Below are 15362 nucleotides of genomic sequence, written 5' to 3'. Positions count from 1 at the left end.
AAAGATGACGTCACTGCAGAACACTACATATCCCAGGATGCTTCAGTCAGCTGACGTGGCCTGACGTGCTACGTGTCAAAATATAGAGTTCTTAGCGCGACAGAAAAGGAGGCACAACTTCCGGCCCGAGCGGAAGTCCCGCAGCCGCCATTTTTGTTGTGGGTATTCCAATTTAGCTAGCAATAAACATAATACTGTTACCATGGATACAACCTGAATATTTATTTCTTCTGGAAAACTAAAGTTATTGCAAAATCACAACCTGATAATATTATTTATAGACAAAATGGAAAGTCATAATAAATCGTGAATTCTAAGTACTTTGCTAACATAATTAAGGATATTTAAAGGAGTTTTTTGTAAAGGGGTTTTGTTATTGAGACAAATCATAACCCCCAACTGTGTAAAATAAAAAACAAGGGTATACTCGCCTCGCCGTGAGTCCCAGGACTCGCCAGTATACAGCAGTGACTTCCGCATAGTTGGACAGCGAACGTACATGACTGTGCAGCCAACCAGAGGCTGCAGCATCACCGTGGTAACCTGTGGCACTTATATCCTGGGCGCCATGATGCCAGAAGTTTGGGGACATGACGCAGCAGCCTCTGACTAGCCACAGCGGTCTCATGCTTCCGCTGTCCGACTACCTGGAAGTCACCCCGGGATACCGGTAGCGACCGTCGGCTGCATCTCCGGACTCCAGGAGAGGGAAGGAGACCCTCATTTTTTTATGCAGGGTCCAGCTGGGGGGCGGTGTTTTGTCCTAATGACAAAACCCCTTTAAGGACAATTCTTCCCCATACACAATGTCACGGATATCCGTCGGTCACCAGTATGACTCCCGGCACCTGGAGGCCGACCACGGGGTCGACCTTTTCCCAGCTCCATGGATCCTGCACCTGTGCAAGATGAAGCCCAAATCACACCCACCTCCTCTCTCCTTACCTCTGGCTGTTTGCAATGGGAGTGAGCTGGACGGGGGCGGAGCTAAGCACCTGCCTCTCCCCGCCCCTTGTCTGCAGCCAGCAATGGGAGGGGAGAAGCTTAGCTCTGCCCCCTCCCATTGCAAACAGCCGGAGGGGAGGAGAGAAGGGTGAGAGAGTTTAGCAGTCACGCTGCTAAACTCCCTCCCACCTCCCCTCTCCGGCCGCTGTCATTGGCTCCCATAGGAGCCTATGCAGCGGCTGATGTATTCCGGGCACAAAGATAGATGCAGGACTATTTTTGCCGCCCAGCGCTATGTTTGCCGGCCGGGCGCTTTTACGCCGCTGGAATACGCCTGTGTGATCTGATGCATTGGAATCGAATACATCAGATGGCAGCATATATCGGTGGGCTCGTGTGAATAAGCCCTTAGATACACCTGGCTTCACCCAAGTTAATTTGATACATGTGCTTACATGTTGTTTGCACGGAAAATTTTATGAAGTCGTTGTTACTTTAGAGTAACCGAAGAATAAAGTATGTATACACATAGAGGAGCAATAGATTCTCCTCAGGCTGCATGTACCGATGTCCCTCTGCAGAATGTGCCACCCCTCCCACACTTCTCATTTAGGACCTAAAGAATGTTTGTGCCAAATTTTAGACTGGTACAACACCGAGAAATTACATTACATGGGGATGCACTTACTTTTGCAATTAGCATTGAATAATCGATTTATGACTCATAGACTGATAGAGTTGGAAGGGACCAGTAATGACCCCCTTAGAGGAAGAAGAGGAGAGATTTCACGTACTGCTTGTGAGCTGGATGTAAGGAGAGTGAGCCCTAGGAGAGAGCGAGCATCTGGAAGTTCTAATCTGTGTTTTTTATCAAGGCCAGTGCAGAGGTACTATCTATACTGTTAATTTTCCTACGCGGCCGTCTGAAGTCTAGATCACCGCGTAGAGGTACACCTTTAATTTGTCACACCCAAGCGCCCCCAAAGCTGGGTGGAGGTACTGTAAACTTCTAATCTCTGTTCACACACACACGTCTACAAGTCAATGTGAGCGCGTGGAGGTACTAATTTCTAAAGTCTATTTATTTGTCTGCACTGTGAAGTCTATCATTGAACTGCCTTGTACTGTCTGTTATTCATTCAAGTACAGTTTATGCTGGGCTCTGACCGTTCCCAGACACCTGTGGTATTCAAGAACTGTCTGTGGCTCAATTACTTATTCGCTAAGGGTCATACCGGTGTGTGTAGGACGGTGGCGTCACGCGTGATTTCAGTTATCCCTGTTAAACCCATTATTGGGCATCCCTATTCTAGGGGTGTCCGGGGAGGGCCCAGCGCTACTCTGGCCTTGGCTGCGTGTATCCCTCCGGGATGGAGTATGGTAAGTGCCACCGTGACACGTCCGCACTATACCCTCCCAGCTCCCCACGTATGTTAGGTGTCTGGGGTCTCCCTATGGGACGCTGCAATATGATTACATACAGCAGCTCAGTATCACATGATAGGCTGAGGACAGTTTCACACGGGCCAAGTCGGATCCTGCTGTGAGAATTCTCGCAGTGGGATGCTAGTTGTGCCCTGCAGTTACCTGCGGCTCACCTCCTCCGGCGTCTTCTCTGCGATGTGGACATGCCGTGATTCGTTTATCGCGTGTTTTCACGCAGTCAAATCGCGGTTGTCTGCATAGGATTGCATAAACCAATGCAATCCTTTGGCAGGGTGCACAGGCGGAAATGCCGCGGGAAATCTTGCCACAGAATTTCCACCCTAAAGCCCTTTTAGACGCAGCGATTTTTGCTTAAAAATCCATCTTTTGAGCGATAATCGTTGTGTGTAACTGCACTGACATCGAGCAGTTTTCACTAAGCAGTCACTGAAAGACAATGATGAGCCTTATCAGGAATTCACTGCGGGATACAGCTGATACTATTGTTTCAGCTGTATTCCGTTCCCTGACATCAGGCGGGGTATGAAGGACAGAGCAGTCCAGCTGTGTTCCTTTATACCCCGCTCGAAGCACTCGGCTGTATAACTGCCGGGCGCCCCGAGCGGAGAACTGCTGGATGCAGAAGACAAGTGGCCCTGCTTGTCCTCTGCATTCTCCGCTTGGAGCGCTCAGCTGTATAACAACCAGGCACTCCGAGTAGGGAACAGCTGGATGCAGAAGACAAGCGGCCCCGCTTGTCTTCTACATCCCCCGCTCGGAACGCAAGGTCATCGCTCACCGTTTGACTGATCACCTTGCGCTGTAAAGAAGCACCAACAATTATCGCTCAAAATTCCCTCAAAAGATTTTTTGAGCTATAATCACAAGCTTATCACACACAGATATCTTTCAAAAGATATCTTTCAGATCAGTGATTGTTTTGTATAAAGTACTAATAGGCACAAATTGCTATTAGTATTTTATCAGCTTCATTTGCATACAAATGAGCTTCTGGGAACTGTTGCAGAACTCAGCAGGAGGTCTGACCTCTATAGTTAGCTGCATTGTTCAACCAGTGGCTCCCCGTGGAGAATTCAGCACCATAGACACAGAGTGCAGTCCTGCTTATCAGCAGAACTGAAAACCATCGTTCAGCAGAAAAGTGAAAGATTTGGCACATTTAAGGGCCATTTAGACACAATGATTATCGCTCAAAATTCGTTATAATGATTAAAAGTGAGCGCTGGTTCTGCATTTAAAGACGGACGTTTTAACCTAACGAAAATCGTTGGAAAATGGACGTAGCGGCCGGCATGTCAGTCGTTAGATCGTCGTTGTGCAGCGTTCGCATTGAACGATAATTGAGCGATCGTTTGTTTGAGAGGCATGTGTATTTAGTGAAGGGAAAAAAAAATGATCTTTGTATCGGCTCGTGAAAATGGCGGCCGCGCTTATCTGGGCTTTAAAAAACCAGCTGTTTACCAGCGACAGAAAGAAACTAGATGTCTAATATAAAAGTAAACTAAAAGGCGCCTATTATAGGCGATCTGTGGAATTGCGAAAGAGCCGTGGCTGAGCCCTGGGTGGTGCAAACGATGGTATTTGTGTCATTGCAATGCAAATAATCTCTTGGTCATCCGTGTTAAAAATACGTGTAGTTTTGTGTACTGACCTATTAGTGACCTAGAATCTGCGCGAGCCTAAATAACAATAATCCGTGAATCCGAGACCTTCGCACGTGCGATTAAAATGGCAAATTAATTTTTTAATGGTCTTGGTTGCTGCTTGCAGTGAACGTCATAACAGCACGGCCAATGGTGGGTGTGTTAAAGTCGAAGCTTTGTCCCCCCCGACAGCCAATCGCTCTGCCTCTAGCTGGTTGAATGTACGCCGCGCCAAACGCTTAAACACTCCCATCAAATCGCTGAACGGCTGAACAAATGTCATTTAAACCAAACGAAAAGTGAAATGGCGAGCGATGAATTTTAAGCGGACCGAAAGATAATGATGAACGAATATGTAACAAAAAATGCACAATGGCCGCGCGTTTACACACAACGATTATCGCTCAAAAGACGGCTTTTGAGCGAATCTTGAGCGATAATCGTTGTGCCTAAATGGACCTTAAGGCCGGCTGCATATGAATGGGTCGGATCCCGCACCCTTATCTGACCCTGTGTCTGGCTGATGACCCCACGTACCTGTCATTTTCTGTGCTGCGTAAGGTCTGGAAGGCTCGGACATCCGCAGTACAGATTTTTTTTAAACCCCTGCTTTTCTCGCATCAGATTTTTTTGTCAAATGTTTGTTTTTCCGGGGCCACCTTCGCTAGTGGGGTGCCACAGGGGTCAGAATTGGGCCCATTTCTGTTCAACATATTTATCAATGACCTGATAGAGGGGCTGCACAGCAAAATATCAATATTTGCAGATGACACAAAATTATACAATATAATTAATGCAACGGAGGACAACGTGCGGCTACAAACGGACCTGGATAAGCTGGGGGCTTGGGCAGGAAAATGGCAAATGAAGTTCAATGTTGATAAATGTAAGACTATGCACGTGGGCAGGAGAAACGGATGTCACCAATATACACTTAATAGGGTACTGCTAGGGAAAAGTGATATGGAAAAGGATCTGGGGGTATTAGTGGATAATAGACTAAACTGGAGTAACCAATGCCAGTCAGCTGCTGCAAAGGCAAATAAAGTCTTGGGGTGCATTAAAAGAGGTATAGGGGCGAAGGACGAGAACGTTATCCTTCCACTATATAAGGCACTTGTCAGGCCTCACATGGAATACTGCGTACAATTCTGGACACCGGTGCTCAGGAAAGATGTTACAGTGCTTGAAGGGGTTCAAAGAAGGGCAACTAAACTAATACATGGAATGACGGGACTGGAATACCCAGAGAGGCTGTCCAAATTGGGACTATTTACTCTAGAAAAAAGAAGGTTAAGAGGCGACCAAATAACCATGTATAAATACATGAGGGGACAAGAGGGCATCCTCTGCGTCTAGAAGAAAGCAGGTTTCATCACCAACACAGAAGGGGGTTCTTTAATGTAAGAGCAGTGAGACTGTGGAACTCTCTGCCTGAGGACGTGGTGATGGCAAAATCCATAGAGGAGTTTAAGAGGGACTAGATGTCTTTCTAGAGTGCTATATTACAGGATATAGATGTTAATTAGAGATAAGTGAATATACTCGTTTCGAGTAATTACTCGATCGAGCACCACGATTTTCGAGTACTTCCGTACTCGGGTGAAAAGATTCAGGGGGGGGGGGGCGCCGGGGGGCGGGCCAGGCGTGGCGGAGCGGGGGGTAGCAGCGGGGAACAGGGGGGAGCCCTCTCTCCCTCTCCCCCCCACTCCCCGCTGCAACCCCCCACTCACCCACGGCGCCCCCCGAATCTTTTCGCCCGAGTACGGAAGTACTTAAAAATCGTGCAGCTTGGGCGGAAAAGGGGCGTGGCCGAGTAGGTTCGCTCATCTCTAATGTTAAATAATGATCCGTGTATCTTCCAACTGTTGGTCTTGGAGTCTGATAAGGACTTTTCAAATGTTGATCCGGGGATTATTCTGACGGCCATTATGGAGTCGGGAAGGAATTTATTTTTGGAGGTAAATTGGCTTCTGCCTCTTGGGGTTTTTGCCTTCCTCTGGATCAACAAGGGGAGTGGAAACAGGCTGAACTGGAGGGACATTGTCTTTTTTCAGCCTTAAGGCCCATTTACCAATGATCACTCAAAAATCACTCAAACTACAGTTTGTGACAGCTTTAAGCGATCATTTTGAATAAACTATTAAGTAGCTACTCAATAGCTTATGAGTGTGCAAATGAAGCATTAGCTGAAAGTAGGTAATAGCCGGAGGGCTCTCATCTGCTTTTAGATCCTTTGTTCTCCAGCGGGAAACAATGCTATCAGCACTACCCGTGGAGAACTGCTGATAAGACAATATGATGATTTTTAGGTTGGCCTGAATTTAACGATCAGCTAGCAGTGCACAAAAAGTGCACGATGGCCGCGTGTTTAGACGCAATGATGATCACTCAAACGATCGCTTTTTATCGATTTTTGAGCGATCATCGCTCAGTGTAAATGGGCCCTAACATACTATATTACTATATAGATAAACTTCTGGACTTTACATATTTTACGTCATCTGATAAATTGACTATTTGAGACGGCACATATATGAGTGTTCCGGAATCTGTATCTTTCTAGCTGTAGTAGAACTACAAGTCCCAACATGAAATGAAAGACTGCAGTATTGTGTCATGCTGGGACTTGTAGTTTTACAACAGCTGGTGAGCTACAGATTGTTCACCAGTTATACAAACCACCAGTCTAAGAGGTTGTCCAGTTGTAAACTACTAATTGACTAGCCTTAGTATAAGCTATCAGTAATATTGAGGGGCTGATACGTGGGAGCCCTGTTAATCAGCTGTTATCCCAGCCGGTGTGCTTGTGCACTGAGCTGATATCCAAAGAAAGTAGACAGCTCCGTTCCCACTGCAGTGGCCAGACTTTGTATTGCAGGCAACATTTGTGTTCACTTCAATGGGAACTTTGCATGTAATACTAAGCCTGGCCACTGCAGAGAGGACGGAGCTGTCTGCTTCCTACAAAAATCAGCTAAGTACAGGAACACACTGGTCTGTCAACCAGCTGATTGGCGGAGGATTTGGGTGGCAGACCCCTATGGATTTACTATTGATGACCTATGCTGAGGATAGCTTATTAATAGTTTACAACTGGACAACCCCTTTAAAGGGACCCTCCAGTGATGAAGAAAAAAATACGGCAGTTTTGGCTTCTCTGACTGCCTGATGTACACTGTGTATTAGTATGTATCATTAGTCTAAGACACCACATTCTGCTCTCACCAACCCAACAACCTATGGCACAACGATGAGCGGCAAAACCCCCCAAACCGTCTGTCTGTACATGGGTAATGGGGATCTTTCTCATCTGGAGAAGACTTCAGCTTTGGCTTACAGTCATTGTTACAAGGCTCGTTAGAAGGTCTGACAACTGACTTGCAGGAATGCTGCCTTCCAATAGGTGGCGCTGTAGAGGCATTGCTCCATCTTCCCATACTACGGTAGTAGTCAGAGAAGCAGAATCGTTGTGTCTTGAGTGATTGGTGCTTTTATAGGAAGATCAAGATGATGATATTGAGGCACCAGAAAGTCATACAGGGAGGCCGCTGATCCTCAGAGCTCAGTGCGGAAAGTCAGGTCTGTGCCCGCCATTCTTCTTCCATATTCCTTCTCAAAGATTTCGTCTTGTGCCACCGTGAAATGGTTCCTCCAGTCACCCACGATGCCTGGAGTAAGAAAAGTCGGGTCCAATTTAGATATTTATTACTAGAGATGAGCGAGCCTACTTTGTAAGGCAGTTACTTGAGCGAGCGTTTGCTCTTCTCAAGTAACTGCTTAGCGATCCGAGCAGGCTCGGGTGGGCTGCGGGGGGCGGTAGGGGGGAGCGGGAGGAAGAGTGAGAGAGATCTCTCTTTCTCTTCCCCCCTCTCCGCTCCACTTCCCCCTGCTCACCCCTGCAGCCCACCCGAGCCTGCTCGGATCGCTAAGCAGTTACTTGAGAAGAGCAAACGCTCGCTTGAGTAACTGGCTTACCAAGTAGGCTCGCTCATCTCTATTTATAACCTCACTTCAGACATACTCTCTTTGTCAAAAACAATCCCACCCCTAGAAGAAGTGGTGGTGATTAGATGGACGGTCCTGTCACCAGAGGCCCTACAAGTGGTTCCCCCCTTGGCCTATAAGAGGCTCTCGGAGGCTCCTTGTGTGTAGTGACCTCTTCTTCTACTTGTGTGGAGCTTGTTGGCCACTAGACGTCTCTACGACGCAGAGAAGAGATTTCACCCCGTTACCAGAGGAGGGCGCATTATTGGGATGTGAGAAGCTGGATGGTCGTAACTACCCTCTCTGGTCCCTGGACAGAATATTGTCCCGTGACTGAAGGTCACTTAAAAGGTGTTGCGCCAAGACGTACAACCCCTCCCAGAATAGAGGGCTCAGAGTGAGCAGAAGATTACTCGGGGTCCCAATATTGGCACCCCGGAAATCAGTTGACTTGGATCACTGAACAGGGCTTGTTTTTTGCATGATTAAAAGTGAGGTGGAATGAAAAAAAATGCAATTGCGCCATTTTGTACACTTTTACAGAAATCATGGTGAAGTAAATGTGACGTGGACCTTATTCGGCAGGTCAGTACGATTACAGCGATGCCACATTTATACAGTTTATTGTACCTTTTGCTGCTTTTAAACAGTAAAGTAACTTTTTACAAACAAAAATAGTTTTCCATCGACATACCTGGGACCCGGGACTTTGGTATCTTTCATCGATGGCCTTGTATGTATGGGGGGAGGCATTGTGCGGAGTACGCTATAGATCTAATTATTGCCATTTTGGTGACGTACATTTTTTTTTGATCAGTTTTTATTCAACTTTTTGGGGAGATGGAGTACACAAAAAATGCAATCGTGGCATTCTGTACATTGTTGTTGAGTGTTTCCTGTGTAGGATAAATAGTGCGATATTTTACTAGTTCAGACTTTTACGAAAAAAACCCAATTATGTGTTTATTATGTATTTAATTTTTAAATGGAAAGAGAAGGGGTTAAACTTTTACTATTTTTTCTTTTACTAATTTTCTTTTTCTATATTTAAAACATTTTTATTAAACCTTTTACTACATTTTTTTATTCCCACTAGATGGCTTGAACTTGCGATCACTTGATGACTTATACTATATTCTGCAGTACTTCAGTAGTGCAGTCTATGGTATTTCAATCGTTGCTGTCTATTATGCCCTGCCACAGGCAGGGCTTAATAGGCATTCATATTTAGCAGCCCTGGAAGCCTTCACTAGGCCCTGGGTTGCTATGCTAACCTATCTCCATTGGCGCACTGTAATCGCTTTGCGCAGTGTGGGGGATGAAGCACCACAGGCAGGTGACCAAGGCAGCAAAATAGTTAGCAACTAGAGATGAGCGAGCAGACTCGGATAAGGCAGTTACTCGAGCGAGCATCGCTCTTGAGTAACTGCATTCTTGTCCGAGCAGGCTTGGAGGGGTGGCGGGGGTGAGCGGGGGGGGGGGGGGGGGGGGGAGAGATCTCTCTCACTCTCCCCCCCGCTGCCCCCCGCCCGAGCCTGCTCGGACGAGAATGCAGGACTAACTGCCTTATCCGAGCAGGCTCGCTCATCTCTATTAGCAACTACAATTGGAGCAAACTCCAATCACGGCCATTGCCTGCAGCTGTCAGAAACAGTTGATAGTCACCAGTGTTGAGTGGACTCGGCTCCTGGATCTGCTCCATACACCCTTCGCAATCACATGACGTATATTTATGTGATGCGGTCAGGAAGTGATTAAGGAAAAAGATTTGCAACATCACTCAGCGTTTTATGAAGCTGGGTGCATTCAGCTGCCAATTTTACGGGGGCACTGTGGTTGCCCTTTCATGAAATATATAACTTCTATCATGCTCGCTGTTGCTTTCTCATGGGAGTAGTCATGGCTCCGCCTCCAGGCAAACAAAAATTATGTACTTTACCTTTCCTCATAAAGGGGGATATAGAATGGTCCATGACGAACGAGGGGATGGTGCTGTAATTGGCCATTGGATTCTCACTCATTGCGTGGAAGGTGGTGTGCTGGTAGACATCTTCTAGGATCTCCTCGGAGAGCTCCTTGCCCAGGAACTTCTTCACCTTTTCAATCTCTCGCCTTGTATTCTATCAAAAGCAAGAAAATACAAAATAACCTGGAAATAAGTTGTGTCTTTTCCCCCAGTCTTTGGCCTCTCACCTCTATCATGTCCTCATAGAAGATATAAAGAACCTGGTGACGATCCTTAGCATCCCACCAACCCAAGACGTGATCAAACCAGCTCCCCCAAGTCACTGCAAGAAGATGGAAGCCAAAATATTAAAGGGGTACTCCATGATATAAACATATCTTGCCCCTAGTACTGACATCACTCAATAATCCTATGATCCCATTTTAATGTTTTTTAGGGACCGCCATGGGCACGCACCATGGGCCAAGTTTTGATTTAGCCCTTCCCCTGCTATATACAAACAGAATAGGAGTGACAGCGCTGGATTTACCCCAGACCAATAACTTTGTTTTCCTCTATTTGTACCGATTCTGGGTCATTTCAGATGATTCTCTCCATTCATATCCAGAGCTGCTTTCGAGAAATTCTACTGGTTGCCTCTTTAAACAGACAGCGGTTTAGCTCCATCCATGGTCAGACATGTAGCCTAAGAGCTGAGTTCCCACAATGCTCTGCTCTCTGGTAACAGGAAACCAGCAGAATTGTAAAAACAGCTCTGGAGGTGACTAGAGTATAATATTTTTCAATTTTTTAAAACATTTGTTCCACATTTTTATTTCACTTATATTTTTCATCATTTTTTTAAGGCCTCTTTTAGAAAACTTAAACTTGCAATTGTTTGATCGCTTCTACAATATACTGCAATACTACAGTATTACAGTATATAGTATTTTTCATACATTAAGCCCTGCCACAGGTCACAGGCAGGACTGTGGTTAGATATATGGCAGCCGTGGGAGCCTTCACTAGACCTAGGGCTGCCATGGCAAACAATAGCACCCCACAATCACATCACTGGGAGCCGATGGTGAGTCACAAGTGGCCCCTTCAAACTGACTGTTTAGGTGTCAGTCAGGAATGACCATGCATGTCAGCCATGATTGGAGTTGTTGGGACATTTGTACAGGCTACGCTTTCAGCACATACAACGCTGGATCGTTGCTTCTACATTTCCAGGAGGAATAGCAGAGGAACGGTACAATGAAGAAATGCATTCCCCATGAACGATATTGGAACCTAAGTATTTACTAAACCAGGAGGAGGGGATCTGCCACCAGGGACCCATACCCTAAGACCCACCATTTCCGGACAGGAAGGTTGAGAAGTACGTGTCCCAGTCTCCGGGGTCCGGGAGACCCTTGTTCATTCTCTGGAAGTGATAATACGACACCATGGAGTCTTTGGCGTTCCTCGCCACGTATATCACCTGTACAGGGGGGAGGGGTTATTATCTGATGGGTGGTCTCTCAGCCCCTCCTTGTACCACGTGCTTACCTTACAGTCCTGGTCCCAGAAGGACGGCGGCAGCAGCTGGACGGGAAGGTGGGTCTTTAGGATGCGCGGAGGCTCCATGTTTTCCGCCAACTGCAGTCCTTAAAGAGGAAGTTAAAGGTCACCTCACCTTGTATCCCTCCCCCCCCACCCGCCGCTACAATGGAACAGCCCACAGAGTGAACAGCGTAATGGCGGCTGTCACTAGTCATCCCATCTCAGGGCTCATTCTCACGGGAGTAAGCAACTCGGATCCATAAAAAGCGCAACATATTCGCTGCTTGCGTGCGCTACCTGCAATTTTGCGGGTTTTTTTTATGTTCGTGTTGCATCCCTTTTTCGCAGGCAAGAAGAACCAAGTGATGTCAGTATTGTCACTGCCCACAGAAGCCGCTGCGCAAAAACAAGCAGTGGACACGGACGCTGATGTATAGCATTGTATTTTTTTTTTTGCCCCCCCCCCCCCCCCCATTGGCTTTAGGGGCCGATTTTGCTGTGATCTAGCGGTGCCTGCGCAAATACGCACAGTGAGCGGCATGCACGCAAAGTACCTTCGTAGCCCCAGGGCGGTCCTCTCAGGGGTGTATTTACGCAGACAATATAACCCATTGATTTCAACAAGCTCTTTCACATTTCCGCATTATGCGCACGTATTTTGGCCGTCTATGCTGTATGTTCTGCGTATTTGCACACTAAAGCGTCCCCATAGAATCCATAGGGGATTGTACAAATGCGCACAACAATATGCAAGAAGGTACGTGATAGGTTGTGTAATTCCGCTGGAAGAACATATCTGGAACTCATTAGACTAATTAGCTTTTTCAATCGGGACGTCTTTTTTTGCCGTGCGCGAATGAACAGGCGCAAAAAGGACAGTAAAATACGCCGATGCACAAGCAAAAAAGCATAGTTCATTTCACAAAAACGCTGCGCTCATGCTCACACACACACGCCTGCGCTCATGCTCACACACACACGCCTGCGCTCATGCTCACACACACGCCTGCGCTCATGCTCACACACACACGCCTGCGCTCATGCACACACATACACGCCTGCGCTCATGCTCACACACACGCCTGCGCTCATGCTCACACATACACGCCTGCGCTCATGCTCACACACACGCCTGCGCTCATGCTCACACACACGCCTGCGCTCATGCTCACACATACACGCCTGCGCTCATGCTCACACACACACGCCTGCGCTCATGCTCACACACACACGCCTGCGCTCATGCTCACACATACACGCCTGCGCTCATGCTCACACACACGCCTGCGCTCATGCTCACACACACACGCCTGCGCTCATGCTCACACACACACGCCTGCGCTCATGCTCACACACACACGCCTGCGCTCGTGGGGGCGATTTTGCTCTGTGAATGTAGATTAAAATTAGATAAGTTGCGTTTTGTTTTTTTTTTATGCGCGACATCAGTCCACATAAAAAACCGTACATCTGACTGCGCCACTTAATTCAACGGGTCCGTATTCGGTCATTAAAAAATACGGACAGAAAATACGCACGTGTTTATGGACACTCACAGTGAGCATCTCCCCAGCTAGAAATGGCTGATAGCAGCGAGTAATAGAAGCAATTTACCCAAGCTGCAGCTATGGTCCTCACCTGAAGGGACGGGTTTTGGAGCCACAGCTTCCAGGAAGGGGTGCTTGTCATAGGTGGGGGCCCGGCGGCAGCGTTCGTTGTTACCCTCCTGACATATCATGTCCACAATCTCCTGCATCCATGTGATGCCTGGAAGAAAAAGATACACTTAGGGCGAGCACCCACTGGCGTTTTTTTACCTGCGTTTTTCCTGCACAGGCATAGAGATAACATGTGTTCCTGTCCACTGGCGTTTTTTTTGCATTGCGTTTGCGTTTTTAACATAGGAACTGTCAGTTGCATATGTGTCCTTATTTTTCTCCATGGAAATTAATGGCAAAGCCGCGAAAACGCCGCGAAAAACGCGGGACACGCGGCGAAAACGCTGCGTTTTTTTCCCGCGGGAAACGCAAACGCCAGTGGGTGCTCGCCCTTATACTCTAGTCACATCCAAAGCTGCGTTAATACTCTCTTACCACACAGTGATTACACAGTAGAGCTGATGGTCTGTGGAGGACAGCAAAACTTCAGTATCTGTCCCTGGAAGAAAAACATACTTATACTCTAGTCACATACAAAGCTGCGTAACAACTCTCTTGCCATACAATAATTATACAGTAGAGCTGCTGGTCTGTGGAGGACAGGAAAAATTCAATTTCTTTTCCTGGACACACAGCAGATCTGTGAACGCAGCTTTGGCTGTGACTAGAGTATAAAGCAGGGATTGCCAACAAGTGATTTTCTTACCTGCTTTTGGATAAGCGGCCACCAGGACGTCCTCCGGATGCGCCTGAAACTTCCAGATGTCCTCCCATGTGTCGCATGCTTTCTGGTCCAGTGGGACGCCGGAGATGTGTCCGAGGCGCGGTCTCTGCATCACGTAACCCCCGAAGTGCTGGGCATTGCGCTCGAAAGCCATGACAGAGAGGAAGGAGGAGGCAATGCCTCGGCCAGCGAGATACGGGAAACTGTAGTTATGGTGGAGATCGCACAGAAAGCGAGGATCCAAGCGGAGAGACTGCGAATAGCGAGAATTCCTGGGAAGGCTCTTGAGACGTTTCTATGGAGAGTCTAACAACAGGATTTGTCATGTGACGCCCCCGTCTGGCAGATGCCCACCGCCAATTGTGAAACGCTGTGCTTGCCAATTAAAGGGACATGGCGCGTCCCGTGTGACAGCTGTTGCCCATTAGCCTGCGTTGCCCCCTTTCACGCCAATGCCCACCCCAGGACAGGTCGCCATGTGACACACACCCACCCATCATGTGACACTCCGTCGCCGCGGTTTTTCAACCACAAAAACTTTGTGCTACCAAGTTAACTTCTAAAATAAACTTTGTACAGAGAAGCTGCGACTAAACCCCCACCTCCCAGCATGCCTTGCTGTGCCCCATACTACTGGATACATAAGAGTAAACTTTGCAGATCCTTTATCTTTGTGATCCTGCCCTCTACTCCAGTCACAGCTAAAGCTGTAGCAACCGTCTGCTTGGAAAGTGTCTGTATCAGATTCAGACCTTGCAGGTCATGTGACTTCCTCTCAATGCTCTGGTGACAGGTGAATGCAGCTTTGGCTGTGACTGGAGTATATCTCATTCATTGTTTCAGACCTAGGGAAACATATAAATGTGGACGTACCTGCTCTCCTGCAGACGTTGTTATGCCCGTAGTATATGAGTTTGCCCACGTGGCATTAAACCTGTCACATGCTTGGTTTGTTGATACTTTAACCTTTGTCTTAAAGGGGACACGGCATAATTGTTGGTCTAAGGAGTCATATTAGGGGTCCAGAACATCAGAATGAGCATATGGGGTGGGGGGTGAGGGGACGGGGTCTACTCAGCGGGCGGCGTATGGTCATGTTTTTTTGTGCACAGTTTGGTGTTGTTATTTGGGCACTATATGACTTTTATATGGGCATCATATGGACATATCATATGGGCACTATATGATGTATGTGTTGTATGGTAATGTGCACAGTGTGGCATTATTCTTTGGGCACTATATGACTTATGTGTGCGTTGTATGGCCATGTTGTGCACAGTATGGCATTATTCTTTGGGCACTATATGAGTTTTATGTGTGTGTTGTATGGCCATGTTGTGCACAGTATGGCATTATTCTTTGGGCACTATATGAGTTTTATGTGTGTGTTGTATGGCCATGTTGTGCACAGTGTGGCATTATTCTTTGGGCACTATATGAGTTTTATGTGTGTGTTGTATGGCCAT

General features: G+C 47.2%; 1 protein-coding gene across 1 annotated transcript; it reads right to left on the bottom strand.

Moving 5' to 3' along the window:
- Window positions 1–7199: 7199 nt before the first annotated feature.
- On the bottom strand, window positions 7200–14957 carry LOC136577113 (sulfotransferase 1C1-like). The gene is made up of 8 exons (XM_066576849.1): window positions 14770–14957; window positions 13879–14202; window positions 13153–13281; window positions 11521–11618; window positions 11326–11452; window positions 10215–10309; window positions 9961–10141; window positions 7200–7705 (listed from the first exon to the last, which is right to left on the bottom strand). Exons 2-8 carry the CDS (start codon window positions 14048–14050, stop codon window positions 7593–7595), a joined length of 915 nt encoding a protein of 304 aa, XP_066432946.1. The 5' UTR covers window positions 14051–14202; window positions 14770–14957; the 3' UTR covers window positions 7200–7592.
- Window positions 14958–15362: the final 405 nt, after the last annotated feature.

The sequence above is a fragment of the Eleutherodactylus coqui genome, chromosome 8, assembly GCF_035609145.1.
Source record: "Eleutherodactylus coqui strain aEleCoq1 chromosome 8, aEleCoq1.hap1, whole genome shotgun sequence".
Classification (NCBI taxonomy): Eukaryota; Metazoa; Chordata; class Amphibia; order Anura; family Eleutherodactylidae; genus Eleutherodactylus; species Eleutherodactylus coqui.
The sequence above is the reverse complement of the archived record's forward strand: the minus strand, read 5'-3'. Positions and strand labels throughout refer to the sequence as shown.

Coding starts and splice junctions, on each gene's coding strand:
- LOC136577113 (XM_066576849.1), bottom strand. CDS start 14,050: ATGGCTTTCGAGCGCAATGCCCAGCACTTCGGGGGTTACGTGATGCAG. Junction 13,282..13,878: donor GGCCGCTTATCCAAAAGCAG/GTAAGAAAATCA, acceptor TTTTTCTTCCAG/GCATCACATGGATGCAGGAG. Junction 11,453..11,520: donor TCTGGGACCAGGACTGTAAG/GTAAGCACGTGG, acceptor CCCCCTGTACAG/GTGATATACGTGGCGAGGAA.